The sequence below is a fragment of the Ursus arctos genome, unplaced genomic scaffold (assembly GCF_023065955.2).
Source record: "Ursus arctos isolate Adak ecotype North America unplaced genomic scaffold, UrsArc2.0 scaffold_22, whole genome shotgun sequence".
Classification (NCBI taxonomy): Eukaryota; Metazoa; Chordata; class Mammalia; order Carnivora; family Ursidae; genus Ursus; species Ursus arctos.
Genome location: NW_026622897.1, coordinates 40,608,123 through 40,628,032, shown reverse-complemented (window position 1 = coordinate 40,628,032; position 19,910 = coordinate 40,608,123). Strand labels below are relative to the sequence as shown.

Sequence of the window (19,910 nt, the reverse complement as noted above, 5' to 3'; positions counted from 1 at the left end):
TACCAGGGCCAGGTGGGAGAGGTAGGGAATCGGTGAATGTTGACAAAAAATTATAAACTTCTTGTTATAAGAAGAATAAGTTCTGGGAATGTAATGTTCAGCATGGTGACTATAGTTAGCAATACTGTGTTGTATATTTGAAAGGTGCGAAGAGAGTAGATCTTAAAAGTTCTCTTCACACACACACACACACACACACACACACACACACACAAATTGTAATTATGTGAGGTATGGCTGAGTTGATTAACCTTCTTGTGGTAGTCATTTTGCATTATATATACATATATCAAATCATTATGTTGTACATATTAAATTTACACAATATTATGTGTTAATCATATCTCAATAAAGCTGGAAAAATTCCAACAATATTTTTACTCCATGAAATAATAAAATGTAATATATTTTGTAATAAATAAATATAATAAAATGCAATAATAATAATATGTAATGGAATAGTTTAAACACCACAACTAAATCCTCCAACTAAAAAACTCCAATATACATGAAACAAAAACTAATAGGACTATAAAGATAAATAAATCTAGAATTACAGTTGATGATTTCAACACTCTTCTCTCTGTAATTGACAGAACAAATAGAAAATCAGTAAGCGTACTAAGGACCTGAATACCACTATCAACGAATTGGAACAAATTGATATTTATAGTGTGCTCTATCCCCAAACCATGGAATACAAATTCTTTTCAACTGCGTATGGAACATTTATCAAGACAGACCACATTCTGGGCAGTAAAACAATCTCAAATAAATTTTAAAGGATTGAAATCACAGAGTATATTTTCTTAAGAGAACCCAAGTGAACCAGAAATCAAAACCAAAAAGATACATGTGAAATCCCCACATGTTTGGAAATTAAACAAAATACTTCTAAAATAACCAATGGGTCAGAGAATAAATCACATGGAAAATTTAAAAATATTTTGAAGTACATAAAAATAAAAACATACCAACATTTGCATGATGTAGCTAAAGTGTTGAGAGGGGAATTTATAGTATTGAACACTTTTATTGGAAAAGAACAAGGGTCTGAGATCAATGATATAAGGTTCTACCTTAAGAAACTAGCAAAAGAAAACCTAATTTAACCCAAAGTAAGAAGAAAATAAAAAAGAAGTGTGAAAATAAATTATACTTAATAAAATTTAGATTACTATTAAAACCAGATCTAGACACACTAGGTTACTTAAATTGAATAAAACTGAAACATTCAGTTTATACCACCAAAAACCAAAGACAAACAAAAAACATAATGTGGTTTCCATGGAAGTGAGAAAGCACTGAGTCATTTTGTCTGTTTGTATACATTCTCTGTCAACACTGCGCCACAATAAGATACCATTACTTTCTTCACAGGGCAATTACAAAGTTAGCTTTTCAATTTGTACAGACTTCCTAAAGGCTTCTCTTAAATATTTCACAAAATTATCATCTTTAAAGCACCCATATATCATATATATATTTTTTTCATTTTGTATTTCATTTGTTAACTAATTTAACTCTAGTAGGTCTCTGTGTAATTTGAGGAGTTCCCCAGTGTTACTTTCACTAACAATGAGATCCTGTAACTTTTTCAAGATCTATACTTAATCTCTGCAATCCATTTGCACTAAATTTGCATTAGGTTGGGGCAATCCAACAATCATCTAGAAATTTATCCACAAAAACTTTGCTGATATGGGTGGAGATAGATGCTAATCAGAGAATGTTGTTTGGGGTCACATATTGGGAACTAGTTCTATGAATGTTCGATATATTTGTGCATATTTTCCTATTATACCACTTTGTTTTTCCACGTAGATTTGTAAGTGTGGGGTCTCATAATAATGACAGCTTATTCACTCCTTGTAATACAGACCCAGAAGGTTTGAGTGACTTGACCCAGGGACACCGATCGAATGTTAGACAGCAAACCTAGGTATTCTTAATCTGTACATTTTTTTTAAACACCATGAGGCAGGAGAATGTAGATATGGTCTCAAGACATTTTACCCAATCCCAGAGTAATAGTTCTCTACTCCAAAGGCCACAGAAAGTTAATTCTTTATGTCTCTTTTGAATAATGCATAAATTTGACTTATTTATGATATGATATACATTTTTATTACAAATAATAGGAAAATGGACTTTGGTTCAGATAATAAAAAAACATTTCCTGTCATTTTCTTAAATACTGAATGGCTTATAAAGTAATATTTAGAATATCTTATATGTTTTTGAAAAATTAGTTGTTGACACTTTTAGTATATTACAGTTAACATTCTGCTGTAATATACATTTTGTAATATACAACATCTCACTGTCCCAAGGAGGGTCATGGTAACATAAAATTGCTACTCTTTCTACTTGTGACCAGGCTCTGTGGTAAATAAAGTACACTGAACTTTACGGTCAGAAGATAGGGTTCATGTTTGAATTCTGACTCATTAACCATAGCTTGAGATAAATTATTATCTTTTCAGGTCCTAGCTTCTTCACTTGTAAAATAATGATGAAAGCAGAGTGACTTCAAAAGTTCCTTCACCATCCTTGATCATACCATTACATAATTCATTTTCTGAATTTAATAAAGGCACATAGGAAGAAACCACCTCATACATATGGGTAAAGAAAATTGAGTATAAATTGCCTTTTGGTTTTGATAAGACAGTATCTAAATACTGATACTCTTTGAGCCAGCAATTCCATGTCAAGGATCCTAACCTACTGCAATACTCCCACAAGAGCATGAGAAAATATGTACAAAGAAAATTATCATAGCACTGTCTGTAACAGTAAAGGACTAGAGGTAACCTAAATATCCATAAGTAGGTTAGCAACGATCATGTTATCCATATTCTAGAATACTGTGAGGTTGAATTACACGGAAATTATCCATGAACAATATATGAGTGTATGTGAAAAAGACTACGTTGAAGAATTCTATATTATAGATTCACTCAACTTTTGTTAAAAAGTTAAGTTTCGGCACATATTGCATGGTGCACTGGGTGTTATATGCAAATAATGAATCATGGAACATTGCATCAAAAACTGGGGATGTACTGTATGGTGACTAATATAACAAATAAAAATTATAAAAAAAAAAAGGAAACATATAACTAACATTTATTAAAGACCTATTATATCCTGATCAGGGTTTTATGATTTTTGTTTCCCAGATATTCTTATTCACTTCTTGTTTATTAAAATCCTAACAGGGTTTAAAATAAAATTAAGTTTCATAATTTCAGTGTATAGATTTTAAATATATATATATATGCATATGTATATGCACACATATTTATGAATATATACATTTATAAGTATGTATGTGTGTCTCTACATATTCTTTCAGTAATTTATGTACTCGAGGTTAACCAAAATTTTACATCTAAGTAAGGACTTCTGTTTAAATAACACCTTTTTTCCAGTTAGTAAACCCTTGGGATGTTGATCCGTTCTTTTCCTAAATATGCCACATAAAAATTCTTTAAAAATAATGCATTTTAGGTGTCTGTCCAGAGCAAATACACAAAGTGAAAGTGTTGTACAAAATATCAACAGTAGATGGTGCACACTTGTTCTTCTTAAACCAGCTTTGCTGTTTGAAGAAAATGAACAACCAACCAAATAAACATACATCTATCTAAGTTGTGAACAGTTTAACAAATGAGAATTCTTAAGAAGTAACCAAAGAAATCAATAATACCAATCTAATTTCTTATAAGTGATCCTCTACTGTTGTAGGGTTTGGTTTCAGAATTGAGCAAAGACAACAGCAACAACAACAAAATTCCAAAGTTTTTATCACTACACTATAAAAATTAATAAGAGAATGCTTGTCAGAAGTCAGCTGAATGTCATTAAAGAGGAAGGAGTCTGTGGTACATTGTGAGACCCAGGTGAGTATGACAAGATTATCATGTCTAAGGTGGAGGATACTGGAGAGAGATAGGAGAAGAATATAACCAAAATTGGAGTGACATTTTTTTAATTCTATAGTTCACCTTTAACTAGGGCCCTTGTTATTACAAAGGACCTCTGCTTTTGAAATAATGCTTTCCTTTTCAACCCAAAACTACTTCAAGAGAAGGGAAATGCAAAAGTGGTTTCAAACAGAACTACAACCTGACTTTCACAGGTAGCTATATTTCTTTTTAAAATTTGCTCTTGGCGGGGGGCGCCTGGGTGGCTCAGTCGTTAAGCTTCTGGCTTGGGCTCAGGGAGTGATCCTGGTGTATGAGATCAAGCCCCACGTCAGGCTCCTCTGCTGGGAGCCTGCTTCTTCCTCTCCCACTCCCCCTTGCTTGTGGTCCCTCTCTCGCTGGCTGTCAAATAAATAAAATCTTTAAAAAAAATTTTGCTCTTGGGACATAAGAAATAGCAGAAAGATCAGTAGGAGAAGGAAGGGAAGAATGAAGGGGGGGTAAACAGAAGGGGGAACCAACCATGAGAGACTATGGACTCTGGGAAACAAACTGAGGGCTTCAGAGGGGAGGGGTGTGGGGGACTGGGATAGGCCGGTGATGGGTATTAAGGAGGGTACAGATTGTATGGTGCACTGGGTGTTATACACAAGTAATGAATCATGGAACAGTACATCAAAAACTAAGGATATACTGTATGGTAACTAACATAACATAATAAAAAATTATTATAAAAAAAAATTTGCTCCTGGGGCTCCGCACCATAATTCCTGAAACAAAATCTCTAAAGATGGAGTCTAGGACTCCATGATGAATCACTGATTCTTTCAATAAATCATACTCATCCATGAATTCATGAATTGAAGCTTTTTTAAAACTCTTCGATCCAATAAGCTGCCTCATTCATTTATAAATATCCTTTTTATATTTATAAAAATGTAGTTTTTAAATTATGAATTGACCAACTATATACTAATAATTGTCATGATAAATCAACCGAGAAGAGCCATAGAGCCAAAGGAAATTTTTAAAAATTAAGTCTTCAATTTATCTACATTATCTTTTTATCTCAGAAGTATGTTTACTTAAGCAACAAAAATATGATTAGTTCAAATGTAAAAACACATTGAATTTTGATAAATTCTGTAGGTTAAAAAGGATAGAAATACAAGTTCAAGTAGAAAAAATAATGTAAAATTTCCAACTGCTAATGAAAGCTTGTTTGTATATCTTTCTGATAGATGAGGTTGGTATCAAAAACTGATATTTCAATTCCAGTAGACATGTTTAACGATTTACACTAATTTTAAAATGTCAACACATGCAATATGGTATAAATTAGAACTTTGCAACTATTTAAACTTTTGATGAAACTATTTCAATGCCAAATTTAAAATGTGTGAGTGGGTACATGGATTTCAAAATGTTTCAAGAATTCTTATAGACTGTTGCCCTGAACTACAAGTTTATAGAAGACAAGGGGGTTGGCTAGTCTGTGCCCTAAAGTGAATGTTCTCTTTCAACAGTCATCTCTTCAGATCACAGATATGTATTTCATAATCCTAATATTCTTCAGAGAATTATAGCTTCCAAGATAAAAAAAAAATTGTGTCTGGAAATACTCCTGTTTTAGAGACTGCATATTACAAGTTAGTGTTTTTAAAAATTTATTCATTCTCATAAAAAAGTTCAAAAATCTGATTTTAAAGTGCATTCATTGTTAGAACTGCTGGTAGAGCTCCCTTGTTTGCCAACATGATTTCGAAAAGTTTTTCCAATGATCACCGGATACATGATATCGGAATGAATACCCATTTTAACATGGGTCTATGCAAATTTGAAAGTAGGTAGGAGAGTTTCATTCATAAATACTTTAATAGACTATTTCTTTTTTTTTAATAGACTATTTCTAAGCCAAATTTTAATTATTTGGCGTTCCAGGTAGGTGAGGTGGTCCCTGCCTTGCCTCCTCCTTTGCTAGTGATAACTGAGTGTTTAAGCAACTTGTAATTTGTAAACCTATTACTTAATTCATCTTTAAAAACTACATGTAATGACTTGAGATTATTTTAATTTGATCATTAGCCACATGGAAAATTTCCTGAGCAATAGTACTTACCCTCTATTACATTTTGCTATTTCATCAAACAGAAGTTTCCACCGAGGACGTCCAATAAAGAGTCTTGAATTCAATGCTTGATATTTTTCTCCAATTATCTTCTGCCAAAAAGAAAGCACTATATTTTATATGACACAGAGTTGGACGAGTAACCCAATTCTGTAACATCATTTCTACTGGTTCTGTGGCTTCCTACCAAATTGCTGTGATATCCAGAATGTAAGTATCAAATGGCAAGCTATTAAGTACAGTCATTTCAAAGCATCATATCCTTCCTCTTTTCCTTTAAAATCCATTATCTTCTTCAATGCCATTATTATAAATGGATGATTTTCCTAGACTTCAGTTCGTTGCTTCGTTTTTAACAACCACAATGTTAAAGAATGCATTTTAATTGCCTACTCTCAAAACGGGTGCAGCACATAAACTTTACTGAAGTGTTTTTACACTGCGAATACAGTCATCGTATTTGGCTCATTATATGAGTAAAATACTACAAATTGTCATCATAAATTTGGGGAAATGATCCTAGGCAAGACAGCCTAAGACAGAATGGCTCCAAATCTTGGGTCTATCAACAAATAACTTCTAATGGGCTGGTGTTTGCAATGAACAGAAGATTAGATCTGGATTGGCAAGGAAGGGTCAGAATGAAGTGAGAAGAGAGGAGAAAGTGTCTGAGTCGCAGGCAGACAAACTGAGAACCAATGTAACGTTCGGTCCATACCTTCATTACAGCCATACCGTGAGGAATAATGATACTGACTTGCTTCATGAGAATAGTAAAATGAAAATTTTTTTTTTACATACCAAGTGGGGTAGAAATCTGACTAGAAAAAATAGGGTTAGATTAGTTTTGAAGTAACTGACAAGCATTCCTCTTTTGTATCCAAAGTATTATAGAAAAAGTATAATAGAAAATACTAAAATAGAACTCGTGAAAGCATTCATGCCCAGATTTACACACCCACGTAGTACTTTGGTGTCATCTGTAAACATCAGTTTCCTCCTCTATAACATAGGGATAGCACTATCATCTACCTCTTGGATCTGCTGGAATTACACAAGATAATGAATATGAAATGCTTAGCACAGTGTCTAACACAGCAAATAAATAATGTGTGATGGCTATTACTACATTTTTAGTTTCCCATGAAGAGAAATAAGCTTAACTATGTATGACCTTATCTTGTCTTGCCACATAAAAACTCCCTTGATGAACACAATCATGAAACTGTTTGCTTCTGGTCCGTTCTCTAGAGGTAAGGAATTTGAGACGACAGTGAAAAGGAAAGAGATGAATTCAAAGGTCTGTTCCAGCTCCCTGTGAGGAGGACAAATGAAAGGCATAGCACAGTTGGCTTCCAGGACAAGCCATGGGTTTTCTGGACACACTGCAAAAGAGGCCTTCCTCTGGGAAACTTTTCTTCAAACCACCTGCAGAATTTTTCTTCCAGCACAGCTACCACAGTAAATCTTCTATTATCAAGAGGCTTGTTTAATTTATAAAAACATCCAACCACGTACCTGTATCCCATCTGTTTGACTGAGGTACAGCTGGATGTTGACATAGTCAGGTCTGTTCTCTTGCCAAAACTGAGAGGACATAAAAATAAATAGACATGAGAATTCTCTCTGTAGACTCAGACTTTCTCCTCTGCTACCATATGTGATTCCACAATTTAAGATGTATTTTGTCTAATGTCTAACCAACATTTATAAGCAATACACATGCCAGATTCTAACATTAATAACCTGTGCCTCCTGGCACAATAAGTGTAAACAGCAGTAATAGTAGTGATAAGGGAATGGTAGATGGTGGTAGCATAAGTGAATCATTCTGTTACCTTTACAGATACAGAATCAAGTGTGCTAAATGCCACACTGATATTCCCCTCAATCCTTCCACATATCTCTTATTTTATTCCTGAGTCCCTAAATCATAGCCAAGAGTTCACTCATAAAGAACATGACTTTCTTAAAAAACAACAACACACAAATAGTGATATATAATATGCATGCTAGGAATCAAACAAAACAAAACAAACAAGACAAAAACAAAAAGCTCTGTTCCTGTTCCTGCCTTCCGCCTACTCAGCACTGGTTTTCCTTGTACAAAACTGTATGAGGCAGGAAATATACCTGCCAAAGGAAAAATAGTCTGGAAAAATCTCAAACATTTCAATTCTTTGAGAAGCAGATAAGAAAAATATCATCTGAAGGAAAATTAAAGAGGGTAAAAAGGTTGTTGTTGTCCCTGTATGCTTCCTTTTTCCTTTTCATTCAAAAATGAACCTACTAATAACTGACCTGACTCTCACTGACTCCTGACTCCTGAAATCTATTCTTCTAAAAATATTTTTGTACCTGAAACTAACATTACACTGTATGTTAACTATCTGGAATTTAAATAAAAACTCAAACAAAAACATATTTAAGATTTTTAAAAATATCTTTAAAATATTTCTAAATATGATTTGAAATATTTAAAAATTTTAAAATAATTTTTAAATAATTTTTTATTCTTAAAAGTATTCTTCTTAGGGCCGCCTTTCACCACTCTGAAATAGGGAGAAGCTGAAAGATAAGGACCAGGCATCAAAAGTGGAAGAAGAGAAGGAAAGGAATACAAGAGCATGGTGAGCTCCTTGAAGAACAGGTGTGGATCTGAGTGTCTGAGGTGACAGGACCAGCATGTCTTCAAAAGCCAAACCATTTCTTGAGTGTAAATCAGCATAGTGGGTTTGCTTGAGATGGTAAGGTTTTGCTGGACTTCATTGCTGCAAGAGGATCAACTGATTTAAAGTACTGTTTCTATATAGTATAATGATGTTTAGAGCAGCATTATCTACAGTAGCCAAATTATGGAAATGGTCCAAGTGTCCATTGACTGATGAATAGATAAAATGTGATATATATATATATATATACATATATATATATATAAAATGAATAAATACACACATACACATATATATACACATACATAAATATGTACACGTTATACATACATTACATACACACACACACACACACACACACACAAGAATATTACTCAGCCATCAAAAGGAATGAGATCTTGCCATTTGCAATGATGTGGATGGAACCAGTGTATTATGCTAAGTGAAGTAAGTCAGTCAGGGAAAGACAAATACCAAATGTTTTTACTCATATGTGGAATTTAAGAAACAAAACAAATGAGCAAAGGGGAAAAAAGAGAACGGGAGACCAACTAAGACTCTCAGCTGCAGGGAATATGCTGAGGGTTACCAGAGGGGAGGTGGGTGAGGGGGTGGGTGAAATAAGTGTTGGGGATGAAGGAGGGCATTTGTGATGAGCACTGGGTGATGTATGGAAGTGTTGAGTCACTAAATTGTACACCAGAACCTAATATTATGTCATATGTTAACTAACTAGAAGTTAAATAAAAACTGAAAATTAAATAAATAAATAAAAGTAAAATAAAATAAAAATTTAGATATAATGTATTGGGACTCAAAGTAGAAGTTTCAGGAATGCAAATAAAGTCACATTGCGAACTGGGGGTGATTAAGGAGGGTTTCATCAGCCCTCTAGGGAACTCTTACAATGAATGGTAGGAGCACCTGGCAGGTAACTGACTTGTGTCTATCGCCACCACTATCTGGCCCTGAGATTTCTAAGGAATTACTGACTCATCCAGGCCTCCGTTTTTTCATCTGGACAGTGATAGATAAGGTTGAATGTCATCATCCCCCATGTCTCTTTTCAGATCTAAAATGATACATTTTCTGACAGGTGGAAACTCTGAATATAAAATTCCAATAAAAACATATTTTACTTTAAGAGTGATGTGATGATTCTCATCTCCCATAATATTCTTAAAATATAATCATTAATTATATCTCATCAAATAGCTGCCTGAAGTTATATCCAAATACTAAATTCACTTTTAGGCACTTTCTGAATCGAATCAGGGTTTATGAACTTTAATTGTGAAGAAATAGAAACTTCCAGATGCCAGCAAAGAATAGCACCTCACAAAACACATGGCCTGTGTTGATTCTTGTTTTAAATGTCTATCAGGGTGCTGTTCTGAGATCAGTCCTATGACTTCTGCATCGATAACTGGGTTTGGTGCCCACAGCCCCAAGCAAGAACTATGCAAATTTGGATAGTGTTTTAAGGATTTCAATGTCTCCCCTTTAACTTACCCATCACTGAAGACAATAATATCTACTAAAGGCACGTTCTCCAAATAAAGGAACAGTGAAAAAATAGACATGTGGATCAACACAATCTAACAAATAGATTAGGATTGTCGGATCAGGCACAAATATTATGTTTTTCACTTTTATTTCTCCTGCCTGTACTCTTCCTTATTTTTCTCACAAATAAAAAATAACAGGATGTGAGTCCTGGAAGGAATTTTACAGATCACTAATAGGAATCATAGCAATCATTTATTAAATGCCTTCAAAATGATAGATACTTTAGATATGTTAAAGCTAAGTCTCACATCAGGTTTCAAGAGCTGTTAGCCTCCTTTACAAATTGAAAGTATAAATCAGGTTTATAGAGGTTAAGTGATTAACCCAAGGACTTGCAGTTCATTTGAGGTAGAATCACTGTTCCATTGTAAATGACAGACTTCAAATGCCTGATGGAGCCCTGATATCTTCATTTTGATTTTACCAACATGACTCACAGAGGTGAGGTGACTTGAAGCAAGTCATGTCGTTAGATATTGGCAGAGCTCATACCAGATCATCTGACTCCCGGCCCTGCACGCTTCCATCAGCAGGTTGGACAATCTGGCCAAGCAAGATCCACCTAAGGTCCTCTTTTATCATCATTGCAGATAGTCTGACACCAGACAGAGTGACTAGGGCAACTACGATAGCTTTGTCCTACGCATTCTAGGATGATATGAAAGAACTCACAGCTGGAACAAGATTGAAAGACTATATTTTCATCTGGTTTTCAAAAACACTTTCAGCTACTTTTACACGACTGTATGTAAAGTCCTTATGCTTTATTGCTATTGATTTCTCCCTCTCTCTCTCTCTCTTTCACACACACACACACACACACTCACTGAATTTGGTAACACAGTTGCAAACACATCATCCTCAGAGATACAACTGAAGGACAGTTCATCCTGCTGATGGGAAAAACCAAAACATAGATGCAGAGGTGTGTGTAGAAGATAATCATCACCGTATTGTTTATACTGGTTTTAAACTTTTCTATTATTTACTCCATGGAATCCTAAGGGTAAAGCACATCCATCAAAAAACTTGAAATGGAAAGAAAACATAAATCTTAAGATTCAATTCCTTTGAGGGTCTTCTTTCCTTTATTCCTTTACTTCCCCACTCCTTGCTTTATAAAGCATCTGTTATTCAAATGTGCCTGTCCACATCTTGGATCCTTTTATTTAAAAAACGGTACAGTTTCTATATATCAGTTCAAGAAAGATTAAAAATTAGAAAAACAAAGGTAGAATTAGGAAATCCCAGAAGAAATACAACTGGTCAATAATCACAGGAGGAGAGGTTCAATCTCACTAGCATTTAGGAGAAAATAGAATGAGATCTCACTGTTTAAAAGATTGAGAGAAATTTAAAAGATTGGTAATATAAAATTTTAAAATAATTGTCTCATACTCTTTGGTGGAAATGTAAATTTTTTAAAGGTTTTATTTATTCTTTCAGAGAGAGAGAGAGAGCACAAGGAGGGGGAGCAGCAAGCAGAGAGAGAGGGAGAAGCAGGCTCTCCGCTGAGCAGGGAGCCCAATGCGGGGCTCGATCCCAGGACCCAGTGATCACAACCTGAGCGGAAGGCAGACACTTAACCAACTGAGCCCCTCAGGCACCCCTGTCTTCCCTACTTAGGATGTAAATCACATGAGATCAAAAAACTGCTTTTTATTTTGTTCTTCAACGTAGCTCCAGGTCTTAGAACAGTTTGTGATTCATAGTAGGCAATGAGTGAATATTTGATGAGTGACAGAATGACAGACTGAATAAATGAATATCTGAATAAAAAAACATGTATGGGGCACCTCGGTGGCGCAGTTGTTAAGTGTCTGCCTTCGGCTCAGGGCATGATCCTGGCGTTATGGGATCGAGCCCCACATCAGGCTCCTCCGCTAGAAGCCTGCTTCTTCCTCTCCCACTCCCCCTGCTTGTGTTCCCTCTCTCGCTGGCTGTCTCTATCTCTGTCAAATAAATAAATAAAATCTTTTAAAAAAATGTATGATATTCATTGCAGTGTTCTTTTTTTAAAGACTTATTGATTTATTTATTTGTTGTTTATTTATTTATCTATTCATTTATTTAGAGAGTGCATGAGCACAATCTCAGAAGACTCCATGCTCAGCGTGGACCCTGATGTGGGGTTCGATCCCAGGACCCTGAGATCATGACCTGAGCTAAAATCAAGAATTGGACACTTAACCGATTGAGCCACCCAGGGGCCTCCATCATCGCTGTGTTCTTTGTAATAAAAGAGTAAATATCCATCATTAAGGGATGGTTAAATAAAGTATTAAGTACATCCATTCTACAAAATATTCTATAGCAGTAAAAAGAATGAGGTAACTATATATGTACTATTATTAAAAATGTTCAAGACATAGAAATAAGTTTAAAATAATTCATAGAACAATATGAATAGTATGGAAGAACTATAGAACACTCATGCCTCTGGTTACACAGATTGGGTGAGGAAAGTAGTAAGGGAGGATTTGGTTTATCTGAATTATTTGATAGTTTTCCAAAGAAGGCATACAGATGGCCAAGAGACACATGAAAAAATGCTCAATATCACTAATCATTGTGTAAATGCAAATCAACATCACAATGAGATATCACTTCACACCTGTCAAAATGGCTAGTATCAAAAAGAAATTGTAAGTGTTGGTGTGGGTGTGGAGAAAAGAGAGTCCACATGTACTGTTGGTGGAAACACAAGAACTGTGGAAAACAGTATAGAGGTGCCTCAAAAAATTAAAAATGGAAATGCCATATGATCCAGTAATTCCACTACTGAATATTGACTCAAAGAAAATGAAAACACTAATTTGAAAAGATATATGCACCCTTACGTTTATAGCAGCAGCATCTACAACAGTCAAGATAAGGAAGCAACCTAAGTGTTTACTGACATATGAATGAATAAAGAATATATATATATATATATATATATATATATATATATATATATGTATATGTATATGTGTATGTGTATACATATATATATATATATATGTAAAAGAAATAAATTTTGTCATTTGCAACAATATGGATTGATCTAGAGGGTATTATGCTAAGTGAAATAAATCAGAGAAAGACAAATACCATATGATTTCACTTATATGTGGAGTCTAAAAAACAAAACAAACGTACAGAAACAGGCTCATAAACACAAACTGTGGTAGCCAAAGGAAAGGGGGGTGGGGGAATGGGTCAAATAGGTGAAAGGGACTGAGAAGTATAAACTTCCAGTTATAAAATAAATAAGACACAAGGATGAAAATTACAGCATAGGGGATATAGTCAATAATATTATAATAACTTTATATGGTGACAGATTATCATTACATATATCATGGTGAGCAGTTTGCAATGTGTAATTGTGGATTCACTATGTTGTACACCTGAAACTAACATACTACTATATGTCAACTATGCTACAAATAAAAAGAAAGAAGGGGGTGCCTGGGTGGCTCAGTCAGTTAAGCATCTGCCTTCAGCTCAGGTCGGGATCCTAGGGTCCTGGGATTGAGTCCCGCAACAGGCCCCCTGCTCTGCCCCACCCCTGTCTCTCATGAATAAATAAATAAAATCTTTAAAAAAAAGGAAAAGGAAAAAATTGCCGTAAAAATGCATGTGTATTATTTGTATAATTTGAAAAAATAACGATATGTATACTAATACATAAATACAAGTTTATGTGTAGAATAGATGAAGAGGGCCTATTTTTTATCTCTATAAGAATGAAAACTTAGAATTTGGAATTTTTGAAATTCTGCCTAGTGTGCCAAAAGTCTGGTGATGGTCCATTTGGAATATTAAAGGTGGAAACAAGAGATTAGAGCTAACAGAACAAAGGATGAAAAGTGCAGTAGCAACCATCTGCTGATGTTGCCCTGTCTTTCCTCACCACCCCACATGCATACATCATCTGCCATATGCCTACATTCCTATGTTAAAACACAAATAGTAGCATTTTTAAACATGTCATAGATATAAACACATACTCTCAGTTATCGAGATCTGAAAATATGTGTACTAAATTATTAATACATTACTTCTTTGATGTTTAAGAGATTTTTTTTTCCTTCTTTCAACTTATCTGCATCATTTCTGGTTTATTCTCTAGTGAGAATTTATTGCTTTTGTAATTTGAAAAAAACTAAGTAGAAATTTAAAAACATTGCAAAAGTAAAAACAAACCTAATTTTACCTTGTTATGTAACACACAGAGTAAGTCTGCAAACCAACGGAAGGATTGGATGTCTCTGCACACCCAAATAAAATACAGTCTTCTAAGCTTGTATGGTTTCCAGTCATCCCTTTAAAATTAAAAGAACATGATGGTGATTAGGATGGCAAAAAAAAAAAAAAAAGAATCCCTGTATCATTGAAAATTTGCTTTTCATTTACTAATGAAAAACCAGCCATTTACATGTATCATTTTATCATTTTTTTATCATTTGTCATTGCACTTATCACAACTCCCAAATGAATTTAAAATGTAATATACGGACTCAGAGGCATGATATACTCCACGAGCTTAAGTGTTTATATTTGTGAATATTTTATGTCCATTTTCAGCTGAAGGCAATAAACTAAACTCCTGGATGAGAATATGAGCCCTGTGTCTCAGAAAAAAGTTCTCTATTTTCGGTGAATTCTATCACTCAACAGGGCTCCAGTGGTCATTAGCCATGTCCTGGCCTCCAGGCAAGATGAGCCAAAACCATTCCAGAAAGCTGGTTGTTTATCCCCTTTTAAAAATCATTAAAGAAAGAGATGTAACAGTCACCTACTATGTAATGCATTCCAGGGCCTCATAATTCCAAGTCTGGATTCCTATTTATAATTATGAAGTCGGCTTGAGGTTAAGAAAATATTTTCTCCTTTTCTTAACTTTAAGTATCCAAATAACTTGCAGTATGTTTTCAGAAACAAATGATTTCTGGCTTGGAATATGGTTGTTTTTCTAAGAACCTCCCAAAAGTCCCAAATTTGTAACAAGTATTTAAAATGAAATAAAATACCATTCAAACACATCATTTCAACTTTATTATTTCCTTCTTTAGTACTCCATAAAAGACTCTTAATGCAAATTGTGTCTACTTGAAAAGTGAATGGAATAGATTTGAGAATAATTTCCTACTGTTATTTTGTTTGTGTTTTCACGACAACACTAATCCATTAATTTTTGCTTATCATCCTAGAACAAAAATAACTAAAAAAGTATTTCCTACATAAGCAATCTTACATTTGAAATTTCTATTCTTCAGTCTGTTAGAAATTTGCTGAGTAACAGACCAAGGAATCATGTGCTCATTTGTCATCTCCCAGCAAAGCTTTTCCTGACCATACATCTATAATGATCCCAGCCCTTTATTTCCATATCCCATTAATCTCTCTTCTTTTTATCAGAGTTCTAATATTTTCTGAAATAATGTTGTTTATGAATTTCTCACTGGTTTATTTTTTACCTGCTCCATTTGAATATAAGCTTTTTAAAGACAGGGTCTCTGTTTCATTCATTGCTGTATTTACCAGTCCCTATAGGATGGATTGGCACACAGGTGCTCAACGGTATTTGCTGACAGGAAGGATGAGGATTGCCAATTACCATTTAGGAGGAAGTACAGAAATGAAGGCTGGTGGAATGGCTTTAAAAGGACAGAGGAACGCCTGTCTGTGATACTTTACAGGACAGCATGCCGAAAGCCATGGACCACATACTGAGAATCATTGAATTATTATCTCATCAATCAGTAAATGGAGTTCCATGAACAAGTACAGTAGTCCCTACTTATCAGTGGTTTCATTTTCTGTGGTTTTAGTTACCCGCGGTAATCCACGGCTGGGAGGCAGATGATTCTCCATCTGACGTATTGTCAGAAGGTCAACAGCAGCATAATGCTTACAACATTCACCTCACTTCATCTTATCACATAGGCATTTTACCATCTCATCTCATCACAAGAAGGGTGAATCCAGTACAATAAGATATTGTCAGGGGGAGAAAGAGACACCACACTCACATAACTTTCATCACAGTATAGTGTTATAACTGTTCTATTTTAATATTAATTATTGTTGTTAATCTCTTCCTGTGCCTAACTTATTAAATTTTATCACAGGCATGTATGTATAGGAAAAAACATAACATATGTAGGGTTCAATACTATCTGCACTTTAAGGCATTCACTGGGAATCTTGGAACATATTCCCTGTACATAAAAGGGGGATTACTGTAGATGAATTCTATGAGGAATTACCTCATACTAAAAGAGAGATGTTTGAAATATTGATAGTTCTCTATTTGAACTAATAAAACCGACCAAAATAACATACAGCAGAGTGTTGAGTATTGATGCAAATGGAGTTACTCCAATGCCTCCAGCCACACAGAGGCTAACCTCATAGTTCAATGATTCTTCAAATGGACTTCCAAATGGACCATCAATGTATAGCCTGTGGAGAAGGCAGACAAAGGTGGGGAAAATGAAAATAAGTTAAATTAATTCTCTGTAATTGGTAGCAAACATGTTGAATCCAATTCCCAGGCTTTGTATGGCTCAGGCCTTATTTCATTGTTCTCATACTGAGAAACCTAAAGGAACAAGAAGTGTTGTGTATGAAGTCTCAACATTAAAACAGGTACATCTGTTTCTAAGCCTTCCCTTTTTGAGGGAAACATTAATTAAAAGTATAGAGAAGGGTATATAGGACCATGACAGATAGCTAAGGACAAGTTAAAGCTCTGATCATATTTTATTATTGTATTTGACTAAATCAAAATATCAATTGCTTTACTGGGTCTAAAGTCAATAAATAAGGTTCTCTTTAATGGCAAACTCAGTAACAGAAATATTTACTGAATCATTTACTCTGTGAACAGAAAAGTAATGAGAGAAAAAAAAAAAAAGAAACTGTTTCCCTCTTGCCCTAGTGAAGTTTATTTGTATAGAAACAACTGGAGAACAATCTCAAAAGAATCTCTGCTTACTTGAGATTGTATTTTCAAGTGTGTATGTGTGTGTGAAATCCTTAACTACAACAGAACTTGCCAATTGTTCACTTGATATTTTCCCTCTCTTCTCTCCTAATAACAAAACACTAATTTATTAAGGTAAGCAAAGTACCCAGCAAAAACACTACATCGCCCAAACTCCACTGCATTTATTTGGACTGTGTGACTCTGTACTGGTTAATGTCACATAAATGGCAGTGCTATTGGAAAAACTAGAAGGCTCTCTGCAGAATACTGTGTCAGCTGAAAGTTGCACCTCTATATCCCTCCCTTTGTTTCCTTCTTTCTGGTACCTAAAATGTTGACCTGATGGACTTCATACTTACCTTTGATGGCTTTAGATTAAGATAGCCTCTCTAAACTACCTAGCTCCAGGTATCTTTAGTGTGAAAGATATCTTAAAGGTATTGCCATTTTAATGCACTTTTTTCCTAGCACATAAAAAAGTAACTTTTCTAAAACATAGCAACTGTCCCCAAAAGTACATTTATGTCATCAGCCTTATGATATACGTGTCTTTCACTGTGAGGAGCAACTGCAACAGTAGATCACTTACTTTTAAGCATCTGTGGTCTTACTGGTTAAATGTTAAATGAATGAATGAATGAACAGTCTTTTGACCTCTGAGCTCCATGGCATGCAGTCTAAGTTGTATCCCATTAGTCACTGCCAATATTTGGTTTCCATTCCTCCTGGGTACTTATAGACAATACTCCTTGGAATTTTTGTGATTATATTGAGCCATACATCTAATTCTGACCACTGGGCTGTGAGACTTGCTACTTCTGGAATAAGGCAGGGAAAAGCTCTGTTCCTTCCATGAAAACTAAAAGCCATGTGTTGAACCAGAAGACAAAAGCCAACTGAATCCCTGAGCTGTTCTGGATCCATTGGACCCACAGAAGTCACTTCATGAGTAAGAAAGAAATGTATTTTGTGTCTAATCACATTTTCAAGATATTTCAAGTTTCACTAGTTACTGCAGCAGAATTCAGACAAGCATGACTACCACATGTACAGTTTATATTTAAATCCTCAAAGGAATTTGCAAGAGTGCTGATTTTAAAAAATACCATAGTCTATAAAAAAGCTACTTACTGTACCTCAAGGAACAATAACTAAAGTTTGATTGCTTAAGATAGTGTTCTAAGCATAGCAGAAATTCAGAAAATACTGATAGATCACATACACACAATATGCCTGATTCTTATTACATCCATCTCCTTCAAATTTTACAGATTAGTCACTCAACAAACATGCACTGTGTACCAATGATTTCTGTGATATTATTTTGGGCTCAAAGATAAAATTAACACCAGAATATCAAAAATGACCTTGCTGAAGTTTTTGCATCTTCATACGAAAATCACATTACATGGGTTGGAAAAGAATGACTACAATACTTTGATCTTTTTAAAGATAAGATATTTAAAAACATCAGTGATAAAATTGGCAGATGCTTTTAACATGTATTTAAGGAGCAGAATTTAGGATACGATTGTTTATACTTGTCTGATGTACAATGCTTTCATAAAGATATTTTCACTGAACAGAAAAAGAACAACCTGAAAACAAAGCTACCAGAAGATACTTGAAAATTAATGATCAGTACCTTAGATTCTTGATAGAAATCTCAAAATATCAGTGGCTCAAAAACAACATATGTGAATTGATTCTACCACTTCTCACCATGTAAGCAAATCTAGAATATAAACTTTAAGTAAGAAAGTTGGGCTTAAAAATAAATACTGCCAACTGTAAAAACAGATCATTGCAAATCTCCGCAACTATTTTAGAATCTACTACACCCAGTGTAATCTTCTCTTAGTTAGTCATTCACTCATTGAGCAAATGCTTTTATGCACCTGCAATGTGCTAGACAGTGTGCAAAGTGTCAGGGAAACAGAAATGAACAAGATAGAAAAAGTCCCTGGCCTCTTCTTTCTTTGATTCTAGTGGAAGAGGAGCTAGCCCATAAAGAAGGATATAAAAAGATATATAATGTCATACAGTGATAAGTGCTTTCAAAAACAGGTAAAACACAGTCATTGTTGGAGCTAGGTGACTGGTACATAAAAATTCATCATACTATTCTGTTTACTTTTATATATGCTTGAAATTTTGCATTAGCAGTTTAAAGGGATAGTCTGAGAAGGACTCTCTGTGCATAGGGCAATTGAACAGAGACTTAAATGAAGTGAAGAGGCAAGATATAAAAACATCTGGAAGAAGAATCTTTCCAGGAGGAATAACAGGAAGTATAAATAAACAAAGCATTTTGGCTTAAAGATATATTCACACCAGCCAAACCCTGCCTGGGAATTTTCAGCTCAGTTTCCGCATTCAATCTCCTGCTAATTGTATTTATGAATTTTTCTTTGTCAGGACTAATGCTCTGTTTGGACCAGTCCCTGTCATTTGTTCATTAACAAAATTTTTAACATCTATCCTATAAAAGGCACTTTCAGGCTCTGGAGATGATGGCAGTGAAAAGAGACAAACATCCCTGTCCTCGGAGAGGGCTTCTCTTTTGTGTGATTATCTAACACATCCTTTATTTGCATATATTATGTTCCATGTGCAAAGTCCTAGAGATA

General features: G+C 34.6%; 1 protein-coding gene across 3 annotated transcripts in view; it reads right to left on the bottom strand.

Moving 5' to 3' along the window:
• Positions 1–19,910, bottom strand: part of NOX4 (NADPH oxidase 4) — a 183,579-nt gene that overhangs the window by 11,554 nt on the left and 152,115 nt on the right. For all 3 annotated transcript variants that reach the window (XM_057316663.1, XM_057316662.1, XM_057316664.1), the window contains 4 exons: positions 16,635–16,754; positions 14,503–14,611; positions 7,579–7,647; positions 6,052–6,152 (listed from right to left, as the gene is read on the bottom strand). In XM_057316663.1, the coding sequence (XP_057172646.1) occupies positions 6,052–6,152; positions 7,579–7,647; positions 14,503–14,611; positions 16,635–16,754 (399 nt within the window). The remainder of the gene's footprint in view (positions 1–6,051; positions 6,153–7,578; positions 7,648–14,502; positions 14,612–16,634; positions 16,755–19,910) is intronic.